Source organism: Habropoda laboriosa, unplaced genomic scaffold, assembly GCF_001263275.1.
Source record: "Habropoda laboriosa isolate 0110345459 unplaced genomic scaffold, ASM126327v1 scaffold434, whole genome shotgun sequence".
In the NCBI taxonomy this organism is placed as follows: Eukaryota; Metazoa; Arthropoda; class Insecta; order Hymenoptera; family Apidae; genus Habropoda; species Habropoda laboriosa.
Genome location: NW_017100599.1, coordinates 380,527 through 406,949, shown reverse-complemented (window position 1 = coordinate 406,949; position 26,423 = coordinate 380,527). Strand labels below are relative to the sequence as shown.

Genomic DNA, 26,423 nt, shown 5'->3' with positions numbered 1-26,423 from the left:
CGTCGGATCGATAAAAGCGCGGCTGCCGCGTAAACGTAAGCGGATTAAGAGTATAATTTTGGATTATCTCGACGACGCTGGAAACCCGCGTATCGTTGAAACGGGTGAGTCAGGCGGATTGTTGGCCGTGGTAGCTGCCGCTAGGAATTTTCGTCGATAACGCTCTCAGACACATTCGGCGACAGACATGTCGGAATCCCTTATCGAGGTTTTTCCTGTGACGATAATCGGTTCGTTGCCGTAACGGGAGAGGGTCTCTTTGCGACGCTACTCTTCTCGCTTCCTCCAATTACACGTATCACTTATTCGCGTATACTCTCTGTCGTCGCTTATTTACGCGATACACATCGCCGTCCCCGTGCGTTCCTTTGCGACACGTCGCCGCGCGAACACCTTGCGAGAACACCTTCTTGCTTGCGCGATCCTGACTCACCAAATCGTTGGAACACGTGTTCGTGGATTGGACACTACCTGGCCGGGGATTAACCCGTTTACCGGTGTACTGTGATCGGTAGGTGGTTGTACACGTGTCCAGATTTGTAGTGGATAGAGACTGTGTGCTTGCGACAACGTACCGTTGACGATGCGTTGAAAAAGAAGAAATTAGAATATTTTTAAGATAACGAAAATTGTCTAATGTTGAACCTTTATGTCGGTAACCTGGTACCTGGGTACCATTTTGAACACTTTCTCACTTAAAACATTTCTTGAAAATAATGAAAATTGTCTCGGGTACGTATTTTGCACATTTCCTCGCTTAATTATTTGTGTCGATAACCTGGTACCTGGGTACCATTTTGAACACTTTCTCACTTAAAACATTTCTTGAAAACAATGAAAATTGTCTCGGGTGCGTATTTTGCACATTTCCTCGCTTAATTATTTGATCTTCTCGGTAAAAGATTTTAACACCTCGACTTGTGATCTCTTTTTTGATTATGTATCTAAGCGTCAGCCATTTAGCGTTTCAGTACTGTGTTAGGTAACGAACGCTGATCTGTTACAGATTAATTAAGTTTACTATTCTTTAGTCTTATGAATTAAAACGAAAGATAGGATTAGATTTAACTTTTCTTACTGATACAATTATTTTTCTCACATCGTGACCAAAATCTCTGCCACGAGTCTGCCACGTTGTTAAAGTTTAAAGGGTTGATATCCGGCCAGATCGTTGTTTTTAAGTTTAGAATTTTCTTACCAGAAAACTACTGAATTTAAACGATGAAGTAAACGACCATTGTGATTACTGACACAAGGGTTAAGAAAAAAATTGAAAGTATCGCGTCTCTGAGTCACTTCTTTTTAATTATTGATCAATCGGTTGCGCCACTGTTGCGCAACCGATAGCATCCGCGACGAGGAGGTTCACGGATCGCCGTTTAAAAGTAGATGCAATCAGATCGATGGTGATTTGCATGGAATAAGCTTTACGACCGGGCGAAGAAAACACGACGCGCAGTTACGATGCAAAGCAGCCTGTGCATTCTAGCCGAGTCCGTTTCGTGTTCACGATGATATTTGAACAACCATGGAAACCAACCTTTCCCCTGTTCACGGTCTCATTCGACGCTTTGCCAATCGGACAGGTTCGCAAAAAAAAAAAGAAAAAAGAACCGCATGAAAAACGTCAAATTCAAAATTCGATTATGCTTTGACAGGCTGCAATTATTGTAATTACGTTCTAAAATAAGCCGACCAGAAATTTCATGATTTATACGCTCCAGATTCTTCCTAATCCGATAATTTATGTGAAACAGATTTAGTAATCATCTTATGGATACTATTGACTCGCTAATACCGTCGCTTAATAAATTATGAATTAATAATTTGCCTCGATAGTCAGCAACAGGTTTCACCGATATTCAGGTATACAATATTTTATTGTACAGTTTGTCGCTCCTTTTTTTTTTTTTTTACCTCGTTTCTGCGACTCTCGAGCGCGTTTGACTTTTTGTCACAGAATCAAACTGGTTCCGCGGGATCGTGTAATAGGACACCATAAATCTTCCTTTTCTCATCAGAAATATTTTACTCTTCCTTACTTCCGCAATTAATAGATCTGCATCGTTATTTCTTCACGGTGAAAATCGAGCAAAAAAATTAAGAGAAAAAAAGAAGCGCTACTCGAAACGCATATTATTCGCGAACGATGTTGCAGAAGAGGGGAGAAGCGAACACGAGTATCTACAACACGAGGCTGACAAGTGTTCAGGAACGCGTTCGGAATACCGGTGCGCCGAAGAAACCATAGAAAATCGTTCCACGTTCTATCGTTCCCTTTCGACGCTTACCACTCCGTTTTACCGCTCGAAATGTATCTCTCTCGTCCATTACATTACGTGAGAAGGCGTGTTTACACGGTGTGAGAGGCGTCGCGGCTTCAGGACGGACCAATCGATGATTTCTCCAGAGTCATTAACTCATATAACGAATGATACTGGGAGCGGCGGCGTTACTGACCAGTGTGATACCGCCATGCTATACGCTTGTCAATCGGGACCGAAGAAATCGTGGTCGGGTAAGTATCACGATCGTAAAATAGGCAGCTTTTCTCCTTCGTTTTCTACTTCTTCGTAATTAATTCGTAATTAATTACTAATGAACACTACGATCGCTTCGTTTTCAATTTCTGTTTGCTTGGCAAACTTGCTGGTCTGTTTAACGTTGGTCCGAATGAAAATTTCAATAGTATGATATTGGGAAATAGAAAGTTATGGCAATTTGGAAGATGTGGTAAGGTGCAAAGACGTGCAATGTGTGCACTTAGTTAAGACTATAATAGCCTAATCAGATGGAGAGTCAGATAGAAATTGTAAGGGGAAGAGTGAGTGTGATTGATAATGCTCGTAGATTTTAAATTGTCGGTTGTCCTGTACACGATACTGTTCTTCATTGAATAACATGCAAAACTGGTTCGTCGAAATAATTGAATTTATTCTGGTTTTTTGTTCGATCGTACGACTGTGGTAAATTTACTATAATTATTCTAAATTTAAATAATATAAAAATGTAGTTTTTTTTATCCTGGGAGAACTGGGGAGCGGGTAGGGTGACTCTTCGGTAGCTTTCCAAGTCAAGCTGCATTCCTCGCGACTAATGTTAAGGATGGGTGACCGTCAACGTTGGAAAAAAAAATTTATATTTGTAATTTATATGTATACGGGAGGGTCTAATATAATGTGTAGTATAAATAATAATATATAACAAATACTGTAATATACTATAAATAACTGTAAATATAAATACCATTAAAATCGTATAAACGGTAAACGCCATTTAAAAATCGCTCGGTTGTCTCGACCCTCGTCTCATCCTTATCGTTTATTCGTTGTCCTTGCCTTCGTTCGGCAACAACTCCTCTACCCAAACGGACGCCTTTCGGTTTCGACCAGAACGACAGTGTGAGGGATATTACTGTATTCATAATTTGCAAACCCGAAAATGAAGCAATTTTTTCTCAGTTTTCACTATAAAGTATGCAAAGGTTTATTTTCTGTACGAGAGATGACATATTAAAGACGAGTTAAAACCATCAATGACTTTACCATTTAATTCTGTCGTTCCAATTAAACGATATATAATTCAGAATATATATGTATCGTTAATAAATAAATACACGTGGATTATAACTGGATTTTCTTCGAAATATTTATTGGTACAAATAAAGCAGAAATATAAGAGCTACACTTGCTACACTTACCACTCTCGGAGGTGAACGCATCACTTCGGTAGGTCAGTGCATGTCAGACACGCACGTAATTGGTATCTATCGGAAACACGTCAAGATAAGATATCTTGGTTCGCAACGTTATCGTGCTCGTCCGTGTGACGAAACGTGGTAGTCACTTTTTCTCTCTCTCTCTTTTTTTTTAACCGAAACGCCGGCGTTTAACTCTGGCCTCGTTACTTTTATCGGCAAATCTTAAAGATCGATCCAGTCTAGCGCAACGTGCCGCCGCGATCGTGTCGTCTCCTCCCTGATATTAACCGGTATACTGCTATCTTCGTGAAACGCCGTTTATACAGTCATCGATGCAAAATCCTGTCGAATAATTGACGGCAATATAATATCGATTATTTTCGTTTTATTTCACAACACGGCGAAGCAAGTGTGATCTTTACGTGAAATTCTTCCGGGAGCTGTAAATTATAATTAACTAAAATTAAGTTTCCCGTGTGGATTCAAGCGTGTCGATAACACACAAGGTATCGTTTCTTCTGTAAAATATGCAAATGCAAAGATGAATATTTTCATCTTTTTTTCCGCTGTTACAATTAAATCGAAATTTATTGTTCACCGTGGAGTAGATATTAATTAAATGTTAATTAGTTGTAAGCGAGTAATTAACGGAAGTGTCAAATGTAGTTAATTAAGGAAATGTGAGGAAGAAACGGGGTGGTGAAACGAGAGATATTTTGTCGACAGATCGGCGCAGGAGCCATGTCACCGGATCGGTGCAACGGATCGCGAGAAATCGACGTAGAACCGGGAGAATCGGATCGCCTGCCAGACACGCTTCGGATCGAGTGAAATCGAATGCGAAAAATCGTCGGCCAATAATCGAGGATCGACACACGTGATCGGTCCAACAGCTTGCAACCTACGGCCTCCCCGCTGGCCTGGCCAGCTACTATGCGAATTGAAGCTCTCAGCACCCTCGTCGCGGTAAGTTTCCCTATTCAAGTTTACTATCGCAAACCATTGCAAATTTTCTATTCCTATCCTTAGTATAATAAATGAATTCGAAAATCTGGTAAAATTGTTATTAAACACTTGGTATGCTAAAAAGTATACCACTTGGTATATTATTCGCACCTTTTATATTTAACACTAGAACAACCAAAACCCCCAAAATGACGGATTTCAGGTTTCTCACTTTAACCCCTTCACGACTATATTATTTTTTCAAAGAATTTGTTATTTATCTATCAATCATCTTGTCCATAATGGACCCTAAATTCAGATCAATTTTTGTTCGAGTACTCGAGTGCGTCACATATGCATCCCATTGATAACGAAAGGGTTAAATTTACAATATCGTTAATTATTATGAAATACTTAATATATCTTAGAGTACATATTTTCTTATAATTCGTAACTTTTATATTTAACACTGGAACAATCAAACTCGTCAAAATGACGGTTTTCAGATTTCTCACATTGAACTGCAAAAATTATCAAGTGTGCAAAAAGTATCAAGTTTGTCCAAGTGTACGATGACTTTTGTTGAAATAAAGAAATAATTATATATTCCAATTTATTTTCCAATAATCGTTCCAATTTTCTCTGGTATACCTAACTATACCAGAAGGGAAAACATACTGTATTCAATTCTGGTTGTTCCAGTGCTAAAACCAAGTATTTTCGAACTTCACTCAGAAACTTCCCCGGTATCACCTTTTTTCACCGTAGCTTCCTGCATATATTCCACGAATGTTTCATATTTCGTTGGGAAAACAATGTTACGTTTGTTCGAGCGGCAGGGGCTAAAATAACGCACGCATAAATCTAGCTTATTGCGACAATAAGTAATCCTGCACACGTGTTGGTGTCTCGTGCGAATACCAACGCAAACGATAACCATGATAACTATCCGGATTTAAATCATCGGCCATAGAGAGAGTGGGTGTAATTACCATACTATTCTCACGTGCTTTCTGCGACGTGCAGCCCACAAGAATTGCACGGCTGAAGTTTATCTTACAACCGCGTGGATTTCAAGATTCCTCTCCACGAAGTTGACAAATTTACAATCACGTTTCACCTTCGTTTTCTTTTTTCTTCAGTTCGTCCTTTTTCCTTCGGCCTCGCCCGTCTTGTGCTCCTTCACAGCTCACCGTTGGGCGTCTTCGGCATATTTTATTGCCATTTTCGGACATGATCCCTGTGGTCAAGCTTAAACGACGGTTAGATTTATAATGACGAAAATTTCTAGCCCACGCGGTCTTTCCATCCGTCCTTCCGTCCAGGATCTTTTTTATTTCTTTGAATGCTTCTTTTATGAGCGTTACGAAATAATCCGGCGTAGGAGATAAATGAAGCAATATGAAGTTACCGCGTTGTAAATCACTCTCCACTTTGTTGCACTCGTCAGGTGTCCTTGGTGTTATAACGAATTAGCTTAACCCTTTAAAGCTCACATTTTTCTCAAATTAGAGTAAGATCAATTAAACCTCTGAAATCTTCTCAAATAAGATAAATTCTTTTTTTATTATTTTTCCTAGGCGTATAAAAATTAATTTTCCGTTATTCATAATGCTGTAACTCACTTTTTTAATGAGATAATAGAAAGAATAATACAGTATAGAAATTGAAGGAAAATAATTTTAAAAAATTAGTTGTGCACGTGTAAGACACTGGTATGAACGTTAAGAGGTTAAAAAATAAAGCTTAGATAAATTACGACTGATAGTAACAATAAAACCTATCTCGTATAAATAAATAAAGGAATTCAATATTGTTGCACTCCTTTCTGTGTCACATATCCTTGGCTCTGTAACAAATTACCTTAAAAAACAAAGCTCGAATAACTTACGAATAATAGAAACAATCTAACCAAGGAATTGAAAATTGAAAGCAAACACCCGACTTCGATACCATCTATCGACCCACATGCATACGTTAAACCATTGTGAACCATAGGTTGGACATCGGAGTTATTCACCCCCGTCGAGCAGGAATCTACAATGTCTCTCGCACCTGTGCGATATAATTCGCTGGATTTTTCTTTTCTTTCGTATTCCGTTCAGAGATTTTAGCGAGATTACGAGGGATAGTATTTCTCGTGGTCAGGACACGTTAGACTGAACTCGAGGTTCGTAAGCCGCGTTTTTCACGACACGGTTATTCGTTCGGCGGCGTTGCGAGAATATCGGGAACGCATTGATTTTTCCGGCGAAGATCGATTACCGTCGGTGCAAATTAATAATCCAGCCTTTCACCGCGAGATTTCCAAGGCGATTCGCAAGTCTCGACGCGTAGATCATAATATTGATCACGTTGCCAGCTACAATGTAGCGAATTGTGGCGCCGTCCTGGCATTTCTTCTACCGTAGCAACCGAAAATAGAAGTCTCTACCCTGTTCGTGATTTTTATTCTCACTACCCTTGCAAGTTAGCTCTGTGGCAAAATTATTGGGTAATTGTCAGTGTCTTCGGGGTGGAATCACTTTTAACCCTTCGTTTGCAACCTGGGTCATTAATGACCCAGGGCAAATTTCACTCTTGCGTTCCTTCGAGAAGAATTTTTATCGAAAACAGTTTGACAAATTTGAGTTAACGAGCAATTGTACGATGTAACAGATACTTCGACTAGTATCCCAGAATTTTTTCGAATTCATTTAACGTCCGGAACAATAAAAAAAAAATTAGATCTGCGAAGTGACAGAAAATATGTTCGCTCGCGGAGGGTTAATACGATCGAACTCGCGGAGAGAAAAAGATTGCAGTCACGGCTGTGCTAAGAACAATGGAAAGATTCCATCTTAATCCTCGTTGTAAATTACTTCTCATCAGAGTTCGAGATTCCATCTGCATTCGAGCCGTGATTACGAGCTTTCGAAGAAACTTAATTTATCACCTACCGCTGTGAATTTGTCTTTGTATTCGTGTTTTCTCGTGGTAATTGTAGCGAGGTATGCGGAAGTTAGCCGTGTTTAGGTGCGCGCGAGTTTTCGCCTTGCTATGTATGATATATCCACGTGGGTGGTGATTTAAATGGTTTACCGAGTTGACGTGTTTTTTGGTCGTCGATGTGTTCTCTTTCTTGTGAAACGGATCATTAAAAACGTATCGACCTTTCCAAGTATTATTACGATCTGTGTAAGATAGTTTCTTTGACACAAACAGTTAGAATATTAAACTTTTTTCTATCAACCTGGTTCTGTTTCGCATAATTAACAGGTTCACGATCCACTGAACTACGTTATATTCAGGACAGTTTGAATTATTATGAGAATAATTTAATTAACAGTGTCATTTAAACGTAAAGAATGTATCTTAGGAAAGGCTGGATAATTTGTCATTTTTTTTCTCTAACGATTAAGTTAACTTACCATATGTGATAGTTTGAACTTCAATCATAATAATTTACTTAACAGTGTCATTTAAATGTACAAAACGACTCCTGCAAAATTTGTCATTTTACTGAACGATTAAGTTAACTTACCATATATGATTCAAGACAGTTTGAATTGTAATCAACATAATTAAATCGACAGTGTTGTTTAAATATCAAAACTTTGTCATTTTTTTGAACGATTAAATTCACTTACCATATACGACTCAAGACAGCTTGAACTGCAATAAAAATAATGAAATTAACAGTGTTATCTGAATGTAGAAAATGAATCCTGCAAAATTTGATTACGTTAACATTGCACTGATACTCCTTTCACAGCGAGCATATTAATTAAACACTGTTCCACATCCATAATCTCTGGAACCTCTTCCAGCTACAAAGCTACCAGGAAACTTGCCAATAATGAAACCATCATTATCCCAATCTACCATCAGTTACGACAGACCTGAACTTGGTACGATCGTAATCGTATATCTTATTACGAAGTGAACCGCATTAAATTCCCGAAGAAACGTAACGAATCCCATTACCCTTCTAATCGCGGTATCTCCCGAGAGCCAATTGGGTTTAGAGTTTCCTCTTTCGCACCTCGAATAATCTGGTACCGCTACGCCGGCCAACGTTATCCAGTTTCCTCGGATCAATTTCTGACCGGAAGCTTGTCCTCTAACACCGAGAGCACTCTCTGCACGAGTTTCGCTCGTTCGGATAGGTGGTATCCCTATATTAAACCACGCGATATCGCATACCAGTTTTATCTGCACAACATTACGTGCTGACGTACGAATATCCCTGGCCGATTAATGCCGTGGCCGCGATGCTGTCCCGTGATATTGATAAATGATAATCGTCGGTGTGCCGCGGCGGCGGCCCCGACACACCGCCGCACCGTAACGCGAATAATTTAATAATGGCAGATTAGCACGGGATCGGGTCGCCGATCGCGAGCGACGCGACGAGAGAGAGAGACGGCGGGGAAAATCGTCGGCGACATTAGTATGCTAATCGTTCTGCCGGCGCCAATGCTTCCAATAAATAATTCTCTTAACGCGCCGTCAGACGACAGCCTGTCCGCTTGCGTGTGTATCCCATGGCTACCGTTATATCGCGCACTCTGTGCATCCCCCTGTTCGGTTCTGCACTTCGCCACACTCTCTCTCTCTCTCTTTCTCTTTCTCTCTGTCTCTTTCTCTTTCTCTCTGTCTCTATCTCCTCTCTTTTTCTCCCTCTCTCCGTCTCTCTCTCTCCCTCTCGCTGTCTCTTCCCCTCTCTTTCTCTCTCCTTGCAGACTAACATTCTACGAGACCCGAGCGGAGAGGTGGAGAAAAAACCAGCCGATTCCCTAGGTGATCGCGCGATAAATTGCGCGAAAACGCTATATTTCATTCGTCGCGGTCGCCCCTCGCGTATCATTATCCGGAATCAGGATTATTTTGCTCGCCTCCGTGGTTAAAAGTCTGTTCGCGGGGACTTCGCTCGAAGCGGGACGAGTAAACACGGAGCTTCTTATTGGCGTCCTGGTGATAAGAGTCGTTAAGCGTGGGCTCGTGGTACAAGGTAGCTGGTGAGATTTTTCTTCGTTTCTTGTCTTTTTTCTTCCCTTTTCTTTTCGCGCTGGAATTAGAGGTTGGTGAATGGGAGTTAATCCCGTACGCCGGAGATTTCGATGCGTGGTGTAACAGTACTTACCCAGCCAGGTGTGTTAATTTGTTGCCAGGGATGACGTGTGCTATGGTAAGAAATGATGGACGTTTCTATTAGAGCGCTTTTGATGTTTCAGCGGTGTTATTTTAATATTGGAACAAGATTGCAGAGTTACGTGGACGAGAGCCAAGGTGGAAAATTAAAGTAAAGCTATTTATAATAGAGAGAAAGATCGAAGAGTATATGAATGAATACAATTCGTTGAATTGTATTCATTCATATTCAACGTTTGAATATTTGATGTTAATGTTAATGAAAGGCAATGTTAATGCTCTTCCCGCCATTCTTGTCGTTAAGAATGGAGGTTAGCAGTGATGAATTTCGTCGTGCCGACTCACGTCCAATTTGTATCTTGAAATTTATTAAGTTATTTTGGCCTGTCGCCTACAAATGTCGAACGATACTGTGTGTGAAACACAAAAGAATTATTACTCTCTTACATATATCGAAACTCAGCTCGTGTATGCACCTTGAAGTGACAATACGTGTCACAAGACAATGGATCGAATTGCGAGGAAAAAATCGATCAGCTGTGACATCGGAAGATTACAAATGTAAAGTGTCGTCGTGTTACATTTAACGCGAAACTTTCATGCGAGTTTCGATAAAGGACAAACCGCGACACCGTTCAACCACTACATCCAACGAAATAGTGACGCATTTCCCTGGATACTGGTTTGAAAATTCGCCTAGCCTGGAGAGATAAGGCGAAATAAGTTCGTCGATCACACACGGTGACTTTGCACCGCAAAAAGAACACGAAAAAATCACGGCACGCGTCAACTTCGATCGTTATACGGCGAATTAAGTCGCGATTAAACACATCGTGTAATTTCTTCGTTTCGCCGGCGTATAATTTGCCCTGCTAATGACAGTGATCGGCTAATTAATCGATCGATCGCGAATAAATTCACGGCTAAATGATCGCGTGTCTCCCGATAATGATACTTTGAATATCGCGCCGCTTAAGTGGCTCGCGAGAGAACACCGATGAAACCAAGAGAATACCTTGCGGTCGATCGAATGTACTACCTGTTGAGATAAAAAAAAAAAAGAAAGAAGAAAAATAAGAGGGAGGATCATCTTTCAGGGGTTCTCGAAGCGTGCGCGATTGAAATACCACTCGATCCTATTGGGAATCGTGCGTCGACGTTCTGTATCGATTACAAAGCAACCGACCTGTCTTCCTGAGCTGAATCATCCACCCACGCGAGCTCCTTGTGACTCGTGATCACGATCACGATCGATTCATTGTTCGTCTATTGTCAAATCGTGGGAAGCTACGAGACTAAACGATTATCTCGGTCTTTATCTTCGGCGAAATTTTCGCGATGGCGAAAGTGACTAGGAGACTCGTGACCGTATCGACGTTGATTAATGGTTGTGGAGAAAATGGGAAAATTGGTCTGTCGATTTTTCATCGGCAAGTGTTTTAACACGAAAATTCATTTTCTTATCGCTCTTCTGATTTTATTCTTTTTTATGGAAATTCGGAGGGTATAGATAGGTACTGTGCAGAAATTAGATGTTGGCTAGCGCAGGGAGAGGAAGCATTATGGGTCTGATTATGGCACATTCCCATAGATCCACGTTTTCTAACATAATCGTAGAAATAGGGCACTCGTACTGTCATTATTCCTTCGCGATAACATCGACATATCGGATTATATAAAATTGCGAGTCGGAAGAGACAGGGAGAGACGGGGAGAGACGGTGCAATCGAAGCACTGTGCGGAGCTGGAAAAAAGTCTCGCGGAAGAAATGCAGGTCTGATTGTATCATATTCCCATAGATCCACCTTCTCTAACACAATCGTAGATTATTGGTCGACGTAATAATATCGAAAAATCGTTAAAAATCATTTTTTTCGCTAGCCATATTTTCATCTCTGCACAGCACAGAGAGGAAGACCTCACGTTCGTTTCGTAAACGCAAAGGAGATATTGGTGAATGGGTGCCTTCTTCTATTATCGTCGGGACGGATCGTGGCGATCGAGCCTGTAATTTAAAACAATTTTCAAATAATATATTACGAATCGTAGTTGGGAATATAAAAGAGGGGGTTGGTCCACTCTCGTGGACTCGGTGCTTGCTTTGTTCCTTCCTTCCGGTGATTTAGTGTGTCGTGGGTGGATTTCGCCTCTGGCAACGTTATCCTTCTAAGGAGCTTTTGGTATGAAACTTTCTTCCAATACGAATTCGCGAACGAATTACCCTTCACTGTCGAAAAATCATCTGCTTCCCTCGAAATATTTCAACGATAATTGAATTAAAGCGAAAGAAAATATGGGTAAAAATGTAAAATTTACAAATTTTCGTGGAAACCTACCACGACTTCATTACCATATTTTATGAATGAGCCATGAACCAATCATTTTTACGCTATCGCACGTGAATACGAAATACTAGTTTACGTAACTGTCTGTTTCTACACACGTTACAGGAACGAGTAGGAATTTCATTCCAAGGCAAAAGTTACCATTGACTTGGTTCTTACCGATACACTCGGCATTTCTCTGTAAAAATTCGATAAATTTCACGAATACATTAATTAAATATATGCAAACGAATTTCCATTATTATTCACTTAAACTATCGATAAAACGAAAGAATTTAATCGTGTGTCTGTGCAATTTGCTCGACACACCGCTAACTGCACATTTTCATATTTATAACCTACGAACAACGTACTCTTGTTTATTTATGATATGTAAAATCTCTCCCTCGGAAAGAAACGTTAGAAATACCGTGATCGTTGACAGATAAAAGCACCCTCGACTCTCAGAACCCCTGATTCACATTCGATCCCCTCTAACCACGAATTCAACGAGACACAAGCCGAAAAAAAGAAAATGATAAAAAAATGGTTCCCAGGCGCATATGCGTGGGTTTCACGCGTGGCGCAAGAATCGTTAATTCGTCGAAGAGGATAAGAGTGAGAGTCCTGGCGTGGTCTCACGTGGTCCTCGCTTGCTCGTTCGTTCGGTTCGTTGGTGAAGAGAGAGGACCTCGGTGTGGTAAATGTATTCAGGATACGAATGCCGCCAGGATTTACGCGTGCACGCACGCACGCACGATTCACGTACGAAGAAATACGGTGAGGCGACTAACCAAATATTTATACATGTCAATCATAAGAGACGGCGAAGCGTTCGCTGTCTAAACAGGCCGCAGGGGCCTCGTGCAACGCGCAAGCCATCCGGTAGCGTTCACCGTCGAGGACCTTTCGTTGCTCGTTGCTCTATCTCTAACAAGCCTCTCGATAGTTACCGTTTGTCATGCGCTCCAACCCGTGTTTGCTTCCCCATGGGAGAAAATCATAGGCCCACGATACTGCTAGACCCTCCAATTTTCGTCTCGGCTGCTAGTTTAACGTGAATTGCAGCGAAACGTGTAGTATGGTAGCTGTCTCGAGTCTGGGTGTTCCAAAACGATGTTTCAAACGATACGTGAATTCTTTTTTGCTTCAGTTGTAAGACGAATAACGTCCAAATGTAATGTTCACATTATTTTTGTTTCTATATTTGCTAGAATAGGTGTACTGTGCACCAGTTGTCATTAACGTCAGAAAATAACGCAGGGTGTCGTTAAAAAGTAAGTAAAAATGTAATAAATATATTCTTCAAGCAATGATTTTATAAATATTTTTAAAATATGCATTAATATCTTTAAAATAGATATTTCTTATACTTTCCAAAGTGACACCTTTTTGGTTGCCTGAAAGTCAACCCTAGAACTGTCTGGGTCAAAAGTGACCCATTAGTAACTTCCAAAATTGAATTTTTATGTAACCAAGACTGAATTAAAAAATTAGATTCATATCCATAAAAATAGAAGTATACACGCAGAAAATAAAGTTGAAAAGTTACAAACGGTGATATTTACCAATATCGAACATTTACTTTTCTACAAAGTTGCTAATGGGTCAATTTTGACCCGGTCAGTCGTTCTACTGTTAAAGCAACGATTCTTTTCATTGCGATAATTTTAATTTTCTGCGTTTGTCTACATATGGTTGAAACCTATTTCTCCCGTATTCCTTACGCGAATATTGAAAAAGAACATGCAACTATCTGTACTCCAGAGAACAGTCAACCATCCTTGATAAAAGCAGAGACACAGCAAATGGCGAAAGTCCGCTGTTGAAACCTTCGACGCTCCGCAATAAGCCGCAAGTGCTTTTGCTCTTGGTGGATGCACAAAGAGTATGCTAATAATACGAGCGTTGCATTGACGTTGAGCAAACAGACTGGGGGGCCCGTCGAACGAATTCCGCCGCCGGTTTCTCCTCTAGAGACCACTGTTGACGATTACACGACGAAACACGTCAAGATGGAAGGATACACTTCACTCGAAAGTCTCACTGCGTTTATAATTCAACGCTCGTTATGCTCCTGACTCCACCAAACCTTTAACAATTGGCCAATCGCGTCGTTCAACCAATAAACGATTCTCTCTGTTCAAGTTCAAGTTGCACGATCAATTGCACTCCCCAGGGTATTTCTTCTATCCCGTTTAACCCTCTTTGAACTGCAAATTTTTTTTCTAATTTTAAGAATTCTGTTTGAAATGCACCTCGAAAGACATTCGGTTGATAGGAACCAATTTGAACAATTATTTTTCTATTAACTACATTGAAAATAGTATTAAGGGTCGTATATACATATGTGTACCTATTGCTCATCCAGGTAAAAAAAATATTGATTTAAAAATTACTTCATTCATACCTGTGAATAAAACTGACGTCGTGTCACACTCGACAAAGGTGTCCAAAGGGTTAAGTTTCTTTCGATTCGTCAATGGGTAGAGGAAAACGTTTGAATGAAAGCCAACGTGGCCAATTAACGGTGTCTCGTTGAAGGATTTATCAAAACAAGTCGAAATTCTATCGGATCCTACTGGACAGTGTTGCGAATTTACGATCCCGCCACGCTTTACGCACAAATTTACGGCTCTAATTACGCTAATTGGTTCCCGGTGTGTGCGTGCACGTACGCTTTTACTACCGTTAATTTGCACCTTCGTTTTTACTTACCCGGTGTAACGAGCCAGCGATTTTACGTTAATGTATGCACGGGCCTGAAACGGGAGAAAGTCCCTCCGCTCAACGCATTATACGCATAATTGACGACTTGGTCTTTTTTTGCGTGAAATGTTGCGGTTGCGGATAGGAACACACCAGGCCACAGAGAGACAGGTAGAACTGCTGTCGACAGCTCATCGCGCGTGGTCGTCGTTTGGTCAAAGGTTAATGAGAAGTTCTGCTACTGACATTTCGATTGCTCGATTCACTATTGCTCTATCGATCGCGATTATGCGCATGGATAAATGTTACGATTAAGAACAACGTTCGTACCTTCGTATTCTCTCACGGGTTACATCATTGTACAGGCGTTATGTAATAATCTGTTGTTTATGGGGAATATTAATTATCCAATTGGTCAAGGATTTTATGGATTTTTTTTGCAGTTAAGTTCTATCACGTCTTAGGTGGATTTTCTCGTTGATTTGAAAGTGTTTTAAGCGAGTGTTGAAAATGCTGAAAACTTGAGTGCTATTATATTTATAATATTAAGTTTACAATAGGTTGATGATTTTATTTGTAATATTTTTGCAATTAAGTTTTATTACATATTAAGTGCATTTTTCCTAGATTTGGAAGTGTTTTAAATAGGTGTTGGAAACGCTGCAAACTTGATTGCTATACTCTAGGAGTGCTGTTATATTTATAATATTAAGTTTACAATAAGTCGACGAGTTTGTGAATTTTCCGCAATTCACCCCTTAACCTATGATTTCTTTTCTGACTGTGCATATAAGCGTCGGCCATTTAATGTTTTAGTACTGTATCAGGTAACAGAAGCTAATCTGTTACAGATTAATTAGATTTGGCAATACCCAGTCGTACAAATTAAAAGGACAGTTGGGATTATAATTAATTTTTCTTACTAATATTACCATTTTTGTCACATTAGGAGCAGAATCTCTGCCACGAGTCTGACTCGTTGTTATAGGTTAAAGGGTTAACTTCTATTACATCTTAAATCTGTTTGTTTACAGTGTTGAAAGTGTGTTAAATATACGTCGAAAGTGCTACAAAGTGGATTGGTATACTCGAGGGGTTTGAAAGTTGTCCAATATTCCAAACCTCTACCGTTAGATCAGATAGTGTGAAAAAGGAAAATGTTCATTATCTGGTGAACTTTGAAATAGATCTTGTCAATTTGATTAATCGAATCGTACTTATCGGTACTTTTCCGGTTCTTGCATATAAAATTACGTTGCACCTGTTGCTTTATCATTACCACGCTATCAGGCGCCATAGGCAACGTGAAGTCCTATCACTATTTATCTTACCATGAAGTTAATTAATCTTTCATAGTTAATATACATTTAATAAGCTAAAATTAATTCACTTGCTATTCGTAACAAGCGACTCGTTGCACCCTAATTTTCAATTTTCACCTTCAACCTTGCTGCACTCACGTCGAATATTATCAATTCACTTTTTATCCGTAAGAAAAATTCGAAAAACCCAGTGACTCATTGCACCCTAAATTTCAATGTAAATTTCACCTCCAACCTTGCTGCACTCGCGTTAGATGTTAGAATTAATTCATTTATTAGCCATAAGAAAAAAAGTCGAGAGACCTAGTCATTCATTGCACCCTAAATTTCATTTTTCTCCTCCAACCTTGCTACATTCGTATTAAATAAATTCACTTTTCATGCATAAGAAAAAAAATCAAAAAACCCAGTGACTCCGAATTTCAATCTTCACCTCCAACCTTGCTGCACTCACGTTAAATATTGAACCGTCGTATCTGGCGGTTAACACCTGTTAAGGTTATCTAACCCAAACACAGAAACCCGAAAATCTGTATATCTAAAGAACCAGCAGATAATCCTTAAAAAAAAAAAACTGGTAGCACCTCAGGTAAAAGAAAAGAACCTCCGAGAACAACGCCAATCTAATTCCATTCCGCCCTAAGAAGACAATACATAAAAATCGATATACATAAAACGGAAAGTTAGAGAGTGGGAGAAAAAAAGAGAAAAAAAACTGACGTATCGCTCCAGCAATAAATCAGACGGTTAACAGAGATAATGAAATTAACAATGGGCCGTGGATCGTCGAGACACCGTATCCTGGTAGCGACGCCAATTAGGCGCGCCTCTGATTTTCTCACGTTCCACGCGTGTCGTTCCCCGACAAAATGAAAGAAGGAAAAAAAAAAAAAAAGAGCGAAACAGGGACGGCGTGTATTGCGTAAAATTTTTATGCACATTTCGAAAGAGCCTTTCGTCGCGGACTGCGTTATACGTCGTAGACGTACAAACGCGATGTATTCAAATCACCGCCGCCTTATTACGATACGACAGGCTTATTACGATAGGCCAGCGCAGCAGCAGCCGTGTGTATCGAGAAAGACAACCGACTACATGTGTGTATATATGTGTGTACGGTTATTTGCCATATAACGGCACAGTTTCAGCAGCCGCGAGAAACCCAGAGGCTCGTGGAGACCTATAAATTATTACCGGTACGTCTATCCAATCGCGGCACGGCTCGGTGGACGGTTAAAAAGAATCACGACCAATGGTGGCAGAGAATGTCCGTTGCTCGTAACCACCGCCTCCGGTTCAGGACGGCGCGCAGTAAAATCGGAAATATTGCTGTACGCCGCGTTACGCTATCCGTCGATCGACGAACGTATCACATTGTATGATAATCGTGGCCGATATCGGCCGGCGATCCGTCATCCGGAATTCCATTCCGTGACCTGGAAATTCGTCGTTCTGCGGCTGCACGCGTTCCACCGTGTGCCAACCATGCCAAGGATATGTCGAAGAGCAAAAATTGTGGGCGGTAGCCATTTCGATGGTTGATAGAGGCCGAGAGAGCTTCGTGCAACTCGATTGGCTGAGATAGACGTGTTATACCTTGGGGAACGTTCTATGGTTTCCGGATCGCGGAAAGCGTAAGTATCTCGGTTGATCTTGGTGTTTCAGGGCTTGTTGGCGGATTTGTTGTCGGGCTTGTACCACAGATGTGTTTGTTTAGACGGAGACACGTGTCGGAGGTATTATCCTAAGGGACAACAAAGAGTTTGGTAAACGGGCGGTAGTTCTTTGGTTCTCAGGGTTTCAAGTTCTTTCTTCGAATAGATTTTTACGATTTGTGATTTTTAGATTAGTCTTCAGCTAGTGCGATGTGTACTTTTTGATAGTTTACAAGATTGCACTGTAAATCAAATCTTCTGTACCTTAGAGTCTGTGTTTAATCGACAGTCGGACTTAATCCAGCCCAAGTTACACCCAGAAAACAGCTAATCTCTCGTTGATAAAGAATTCATTCTTTGTCTAGTGACAGAATGATGTCATACGGTTTATATCCTCTCGCTATTTTAACCCTAGTGCGTTCTTCCATACGACTGTTGGCTCGAAGTCTCTGGGTCAAAAATGACCCGATTCCTGGCACCCCTTGGGTCAATTTTGACCCGGACTTTATCGTTACCAGCGCTTCGTATGAACCTAGACGATAAACTTTTAACACAACGTTGAGAGAACGTAAACTTGATAACAGGAAAAATGATTAAAAGCAATAACAAGGCTACGGGTCAGAAAAGACCCGGAGACCGCATTAGGGTTAACCGCTCTAGCTCCAAAATTCTCCCACCTCTCCCAGCAGCGATAAAACGTGCTCTAATAATTCCTACAAAAATTCTCGATGTTTTTCGCATCGCGATAAAATTGTCTGCGCCTAGAATTTACATTCAATTACCCCTTTATCACGCACCGTGTTACACACCATATCGGATTACCTTAAATCAGCATCGACTCGTTGAACGCAGTCCAAGCTAATGGGCCGTTAAGCACGAGTCACGACGTATTCTGTCGCGATTTCTCTCACCATGGACGAGTACCACTTCGTGCGGCATAAGTTTCGCGTGAAAACGCCGCGTTGACACACCCTCCGTTCGTACGGTGTGTATATACCCGAAACTGCGAGCGCATAAACTCGCGTCCGGAGAGATAATCCCGGTGACTGGGTGAGCGCTTGTACCTACCGATCGTGATTTTGGCCTGGTAGCCCAGAGCACAAAGAGGACGGATCCCACGCGTGTCTCTCCGCGGGTGCACACGCGTGAACAGACATAAAGAAGCGTGTCGATATGTCGAGTCTTTTCGATAGGAGAGCGTTACCTCTTTCAATGCTATCGGGCCATCCTGCGCTGGTGTACATATATGTACATATCGAGGCTTGTATCGAAACTTGCACGACTCGCGCGGTCTGGTTTTGCACGGGATGCCGGATTCGATCCAGTTTCTGGCTACTTGAATTCTTTTCCATTTCGTCTACTACGAGTGACCATGGTGGTCGTGATATTATTTCAGGAAATGACAAGTGGTTTCACTGTCCTTCTTAGATTAACTGCGTGGATCGATTTTGTCTAGGCTAGATCCGTAGGTATTGACTTCTGGGAAAGTAATAAGTAGTGCTTCTTAAAAAAAAATTCTTGGGTACTGGAATCTTGTTTGGAATTATTAAAGAAGCTATATGAATTTTTTCAGATTTTTTTAAAGACGTGTTGAACATAAATGATCTGCGCTTACGGTTTAACCCTTTCGCGACCGAATTGTCCTTTTTCGAAATTTTTCGACTTTTGTTCGTCTACTCAAGTGGGACATTGCGTTCCACTCGTCACGAAAGGGTTAAAGGTACCAAAAATACGTTTACGAAGCACGGGTTAATTTTTCTATAAAATATTTTAGAATATCTGAAAAGAAATGAAGTTTTCTAATTTGAAACTGAAAATTAGAGTGTCTCCAGAGCCCCACAAACCACATAAGACATTCTAACTTCACTTAAAAGATGAAAAACGAAAAACAGTATTAATTGCATTTCTTCTTTAGAAGATTCTTCTTTATAGCCGACAAAAAAATCAACTGCTTATGAAATACCTAATATTAAACACGGAAGCCTGTCTTAACAATCTTAACAAACCCACTACTCCACCTTCCGAGCACAACAGAGGGTTAACGAGAAGACGTCGCGAGTTTATGGCGACGGCTCATCGAAGCCCCAATATCACCCACCATAACCCGGTGTTAATTTAAAAGTACGCGTCCAATAAATCCCCCTGCCGAAAATCTCGCGTCCCGCACGTAAAGACTACCGGTTACATTCAACCTCCCCGTTCACTGTGACTTATGGCCGATCAGCTTGTATTTTTTCTTCCAACAGAAATCGTGTCCCTTCGCACACGTATGATCAGAGAACGAGTTTGCAATCCGAATGCCATACTTCAGCACCCTTTTTACGTTTCACGCACCGATCGTCTTAACATTTTCACTGTCATGTCAGCCAGATTTGGGTATTCACAAATTTTTTTATTTTTTAGGCTGCTTCGAAGCAAAACACTTGCTAAGTTAGATTGCCATGTGGAATTATATGCAGGTTCCTATGTAAAGTTGAGTCACTAGGTCTCAAAAATATTTTTAACACGAATATATTGACAAAATTAAAAATACAGGGATTTAATAAAAAAGAGTGGTTAAGAAAATAATCTAGAAAAATTTAGAAAAATTTTAAATACTTAAAAATATTTAATATATTTCGAAAAAATGTAGAAAAATGTTAAATACTCAAAAATACCTAATATCACGCTCTATGTCAAACGTAACACATGAAACCTAAGGTTCCAAAAAAACAATTTAGGACACTTAAATTTTCCATGAGATCAATCCTCGACTAATTCATCTGCAAATTTCTTTTCTCACTATGAAAAACACTTTCGACTACATAGTACAAATAAACAATTATGTTTGCTTATGCAACGTGTGTAAGCAACCTTTCCACAGATACCTGTTGCAGTCAAAGGGTTAATCGAATCCCCTATTACCGCGTGAAATCACTTTACAATTTAAAAGCCACGGGAAACCTAAGCTTGAAATTAATCGTTCAATTAAGCTATTAAATCTTGATCGTGAAAAGTAAATTGATAGCGATCACCGAGGCAGAGAGAGAGTCGTGCTCTCCTAGCAGTTTGAGCGAAAATTGCGAGACGTAGCGCGTGATTATCGTCGGACAGACACGCGTTCGAGGCGAAAGCGACGAGGGAGAAGACGTGCTCTCGTCGAAATATCTCGCGACGATCGCGTGTGTACCGCGCCGGTGCCAACGAGCGACACCGGCTAATTTCGACTTTCGAAAATACGCTTCGCATACCGGCTGACTGGGCATTTCATTATCAGGCGGAAGAGACGGGCACCGCAACGAATTCGAGACGCTAATTAGCGCGTTTCGGACCGTGGCTCGCCTCTAACCCAACTGTACATACACCGACGATCGCGATGGGCTCTTTAAACGCGTCGTTGACTCGATACGTTCGCAGGATTATATACGATTTGACAAAGTTACGGTGCCCACAGCAATGTTGCGGTGCCAATGTGTTTCACGAGCCAAAACGAATGCTGCTTTTTATTCTGGAACGGGTACGGTGTTTACGTAAATTTTTCAGGGTGCGTCGCGATATACACTGTCTGCCAAAAGTTCGGAATCGCTTTTGAGACCATTTTAGAAACAATTTTGAGAATTTTTTATTTCTCAAATCACATCGAAGCGAAGTAAATTGCTATTGATCTGCACAATGTTAACTTCAAATTTATAAAAATTCCGATCACTGTGCATCGAAGGTTGCACAAAAATTTTAACAATTTCAACAATTTTTTAACAAATTTTTTAGTACTCAAATTAAATTGAAACGAAGTAAATTATCATTGATCTACACAATGTTAACTTTAAATTTATAAAAATTGGGATCACTGTGCATTGACGGTTGCGCAGAAATTTCCAAAAAATTTTAGCAATTTTGAGAATTTTTTGTTTCTTAAATTAAATCGAAATCGCTACAACGTCAATTTCAAATTTACGAAGAATTAGTATAGCAGATTTAATATTGATGTAAATTGGCAGGTCGTCTAAAACTTTTAGCCTGCAGTGTATGTATGTGCAAAATATATTTCTGGTTGGCTTCGCTGGTTACAGAGAGGTTTATGCGATGGAAGTGCTTCTGCTTCTGATCGAGCATCGCGTCGAAAATGTAAGCTTTGGATAAGTATTGATTTATAGCTGCAAAAATTTTTCAATGCAGAAATGACGATGCACAATAATTATACAAAAATTTTTCATTATTTCACTGATTTCTCGAATTGTTGAAAAGAATTTTGAACTCGACGACTGCGACAGAATTTAAAGTTCCCATTTAACAAACTTCTATGGCGAGGTGACGATTGCCCACTGTCGCCAAGTACCTAAGAGTGCAGTTTTCCGCGTATATTTAGAGTATTTAGTGGGGGAAGGATGGTTTTAGCCTTTACTTACTATATGAGTCGGGTAACTCGCACTTTGCACGAATTTAGACGTTGGAATAGAAAACAGAGAACGACGATCAACAAACACACTCCAGCCGAACCACCAGCCAGAGAACACAGTTACACCGAACAACTTATAACAAGGAAACAGCCGTAAGAAATCCATAATTCCCTATCTGCGAAGTGTCAACATTACACGAACGCTAATTTGCAATATACTCAATCCATAAATCCCCCCGGGGAAGCTTCATCATACCCAATTACCAATCTCCGAGACGTGTTCGAACCTACCAAACGTAACTTAACACTCCCGTGCGGCACATTTGTCTTTCGTAAACGCAATATCGTTCGTTAATACTCGCAAAACGGTATAACGAGCGCTCGTACCGCGAGCTAAAGGTTCAAACGTTCGTGCAACGGTCGTCATAACGCGACACGAGAAAATTACATGGAATCCTTGGTCACAGGTATTTGGCCAAGTTTGCCGAACTTACGAATCGTTGGATAAATCAAGCCAAGCTTCCCCGTAACTCCTACCAGCTTGCGCTGTATCTCAGATTCCTACTCCTACACGAAAATCCAAGGTGTTCGTTGGCGAACGTGTTCCCTCTTCGACGACGACGATTATTCCCCGTATTTCAGCGCGACCAGGCAATCAGCGATAAATATCATTAAGTCGTCGTGGTCGTGGCCGTAATGCCGCGTGTATGACGCGGTTCGTATAAGGAGGATCGATTAAAATCGCGCTGCCAACGAGAGAGGAGGCCGACGCGGCGCGTCGGCTCGATGAGGCAACAGAGAACCGATAAGGATCCAAGAACTCGGTGTGTGGTCCGAGTTTGTGTGTGAATATCCGCTCGATACGAAACGGGCATCGCGAGATGGCGAGTTCCTCGTACGAGAGGCGCCAGTTAGTTAACCAGTCAACCCTGAGGAGAACGATGGCTTAATTAAGCGACAGAGAACCTAGCCGGCTATCTTTTATTGTCCCATTTCTATAAATCTCCGTGGAACCGAGGCTCTCTCGCTATTCTAGATCTTAGAACGTTCCACGCTGCTTCCTTTATAGATATACAAGGGAGAGACGACTCTGTTGAAATTCTAATTGGCTGCTGTTTTCGTCGCGCGTTCAGCAAGAGGATCGTAGAAATATATGGTTCTGGACTGGGACCTGTGGATTGAGGAAGATCGATCGAGGGATCAGATAAACTTGACGATCGTGAATTTGCTGGGAGGTTCCTTTGTAGCTCGTTAATGTTTTAATTTGGTATTCTGTTCGGTGGTTGACGATGCGTTGAAATGATGAAATATCGGTGAAGAGATATCTTTCTTTGGGAAGGTAGAACGAATATGAATTTGTGAAATTAATCGTAACTTCGGCGGAGATCTTTGTTCACGCTAGGAATAAATTTTTGTACGACGAGATGACAGCGTTCCTTCGGCGGTTCCCCCCGTGTCGTAAGAGAGGAGCATCTCTCGTGTGAAAGTACCGGTGGTACCGGATCGGTATTAACGTGCAATAAACCACTGTGTTAGTCACGGATCGGTCGAGAGCGCCAAGTGCGGTGCACAAGAGCACGGGGCAAGCGTTTACCGAGGTGAAAACATTAATTCGGCTTATAATTTTTATGCAAAACAGGCCTCGCGGCGTCGTTCAACTTCGCTTCTCCCTTTTCTCCGCCTTTCTCCTTCCATACTTTCGGCTTAATTGCGGAATATATCTTGTCGCCGGGAATTAGAGATCCGAACGCGCGATTCGTGTTCGCCGCTATCAGCTGTTTAATTCAGTCTCGCCCGGTGTTTTTCGGGGGAACTACTGGTTATTTGCTTTCTCGAATAATCGTTGCCCAATGGTCCACTTCTAAATTAAATACATGTAACTCGGATGATTTCCTAATGGGTAACAGCGTGTTTAATAAAATAATCAAAATTAAATTCGAGATACAGTGGGTGGTCCAATTATCGGAGCCTGCATAAATTACGGGGAAATAATTAAGACGGTAATTTGGTGGCGTTACCAAACTGACGTTATTCTTACTTTTAAACTGTAATTTTTATAATTACGTGAACTGAGTTTAAATCTTTAATTGTATTTTTAGTGGACAATTTTTAATTAAAAATTATCCAGCGTATTATGATTTTATTAAAAATATGTTTTTCGCACGGTGACTCTAATAATTTGCGCACCTATTGTAGAAGGTGTATTAAAAATTTAAGCAGGTGCATAGGAGTGGAAAGCAATACAATTCACGATTTTATCCTTATTTAGTTACGGTTCATTTGCATACTATACGCAGATCGGTATCGAAAGTGTTCCAAACATTAATACCTGTTCCTTCGATTGCCGCTAATTTTTTTAAGCAAACTTCAACCACTTTCACTGTACGTTTCCGCGTAAAACACTAATAAATTAGCAATTCAATGCAGTTTCTTCTTCTCTGTTGCAGGTGGTTTGGCTGACCGCAGTCCTGTGCCCGCGGCTTGCTGCCGCCAACAACCTGACTTTATCCTTCTCCTCTCGTAAGACCAGGGAACATCCTTTCAGAGGACATATCTCTCGCTGGTAAGTGTGCCTTGCTTTTCTTTCTCTGTATATATCTACAGGGTAAATTTGAGAGTGACGGACCACCTTTTTTTCAAAGGCAGAATTTCGTCTGTAATTAATTGAATAAATTGTAATACTTTTTTCAAAAATAAGCGTATAAAAATTATAACAATGGTCCAACTATCCCATACACTGTGCGTTAGTTGAACCAAAACGTACAAAAAATTAAAAAAAAAGAAACTTAGTAAAAGCTAGTAAAACTTAATAAAACATGTGTCGTATACTGTGCAGTGAAACTCAATAAATCGTGCAAAGTTAAATTAAAAGGATAAAAAATTTACATCTTATGTAAATGCAATGCAATTAAATAAACTTCTAGCTGAAAGTAACATATAGAACTGATGTATAGTAACGGTCGTGAAATCTAACAGGTATTTCAAAAAATTAGGTGGTCCATCACTCCCCAATTTACCCTGAATATTAGGTCATCCCATAGATTCGCACCGCCAGCGAAAAATCCAAGGAAATTCTATAGCAACGACACAATGGTCTTGCCAGAAACATAGAAAAAAGTTGTGAAACGAGAAGACACTCGCGTGTTTTTTCTCCATGAAGTTTAAGGGTTCGTGGGAAACATCGATCCGAATGAGAAAATCCGACACGAACCCACAAGGATGACCCAATATTTTCTGTCACACGAGTATAATATCTACTATGTACCACTTACGTTATACGATGTAATAACACGATCGACGAAATACCTTGGCATCGTTCAAGCTTGGACGCAAATTTATCGACACGCCAGTGACATATTTTGCACGGCTGAATTTCAATTTTCAATCAGCGAGCACAGGAGACCGTATATCTCCCGCGCGCGCCTCGACGTTACGCCATTATTTATCGCGTCTGTCAAACTGTCTTAATTATTATTAATGACTCGCGTAAGAGGTGTCCGCCAGGTGAATACGGAATTAGGGGCGAAGTGTAGGTTCGCGAGCGGCGTTTTCGCGGCTTTTACACAGCCTGCATTCTATAATATCTGCGCGTGATTTAGACACGAGCCGCTATGTTACGGGCACGAGCGGAATTCTATTCCTCTCTCAAAAGTTCGTCGGTGCCCGCCTTTTAACCTGTTACCTGGGTTCACCTCTCAAACAGAAACCGAATCTCTCTAGTTTTTAATTAAGAACGAGTAAAAATTATAACCAGTTGCTTCGTTCTGGTTCTTGGAAATGTGAATACGACGTGTTTCGTATTCGACATAGGCATAATAGTACAATTAACATTTAACAATCCCTCGATAAATAAACTATTCTGTTCTAAGTATTTGTGAACCAATGACGTGTTAACTCGTCCTCCTCAGTTAACAGGTCAATTTGCCTCGAATTTGCCTCGTCTGACTTCACGCGTGCAATTTTATTTTTTTTTTATTAAAAGTATGTAGAAGAACGAAGGATCTAATCTGTCTTCTCTATTGTCGATCATTGCTTGGCAGCTTTTCCACGCGTTTCGCACTCGGTTCTTTTAATGTGCGAGACGAATAGTGAACTTGTGTATCAGGATCTACATTTTTGGTAATCCAGACTAATTAATTCTAAAAGAAAAGCATAATAATTCTAGTATAGCTGTCGATAAAAAATTTGCACCTAAAATATTTATGGAAAAATGTTCACGTGCTCTAGTAATTTTAATAATATTTCATTCATACCAACACT

At 40.6% G+C, this 26,423-nt stretch overlaps 1 protein-coding gene across 1 annotated transcript in view; it reads left to right on the top strand.

The window, feature by feature from the left end:
- The first annotated feature begins 2,397 nt into the window (after positions 1–2,397).
- The window catches only part of LOC108576670, a 27,043-nt gene continuing 3,017 nt past the window's right edge, over positions 2,398–26,423 (top strand). The window contains exons 1-2 of the mRNA XM_017939712.1: positions 2,398–2,518; positions 24,591–24,726. Of these exons, the coding sequence (XP_017795201.1) occupies positions 2,398–2,518; positions 24,591–24,726 (257 nt within the window). The remainder of the gene's footprint in view (positions 2,519–24,590; positions 24,727–26,423) is intronic.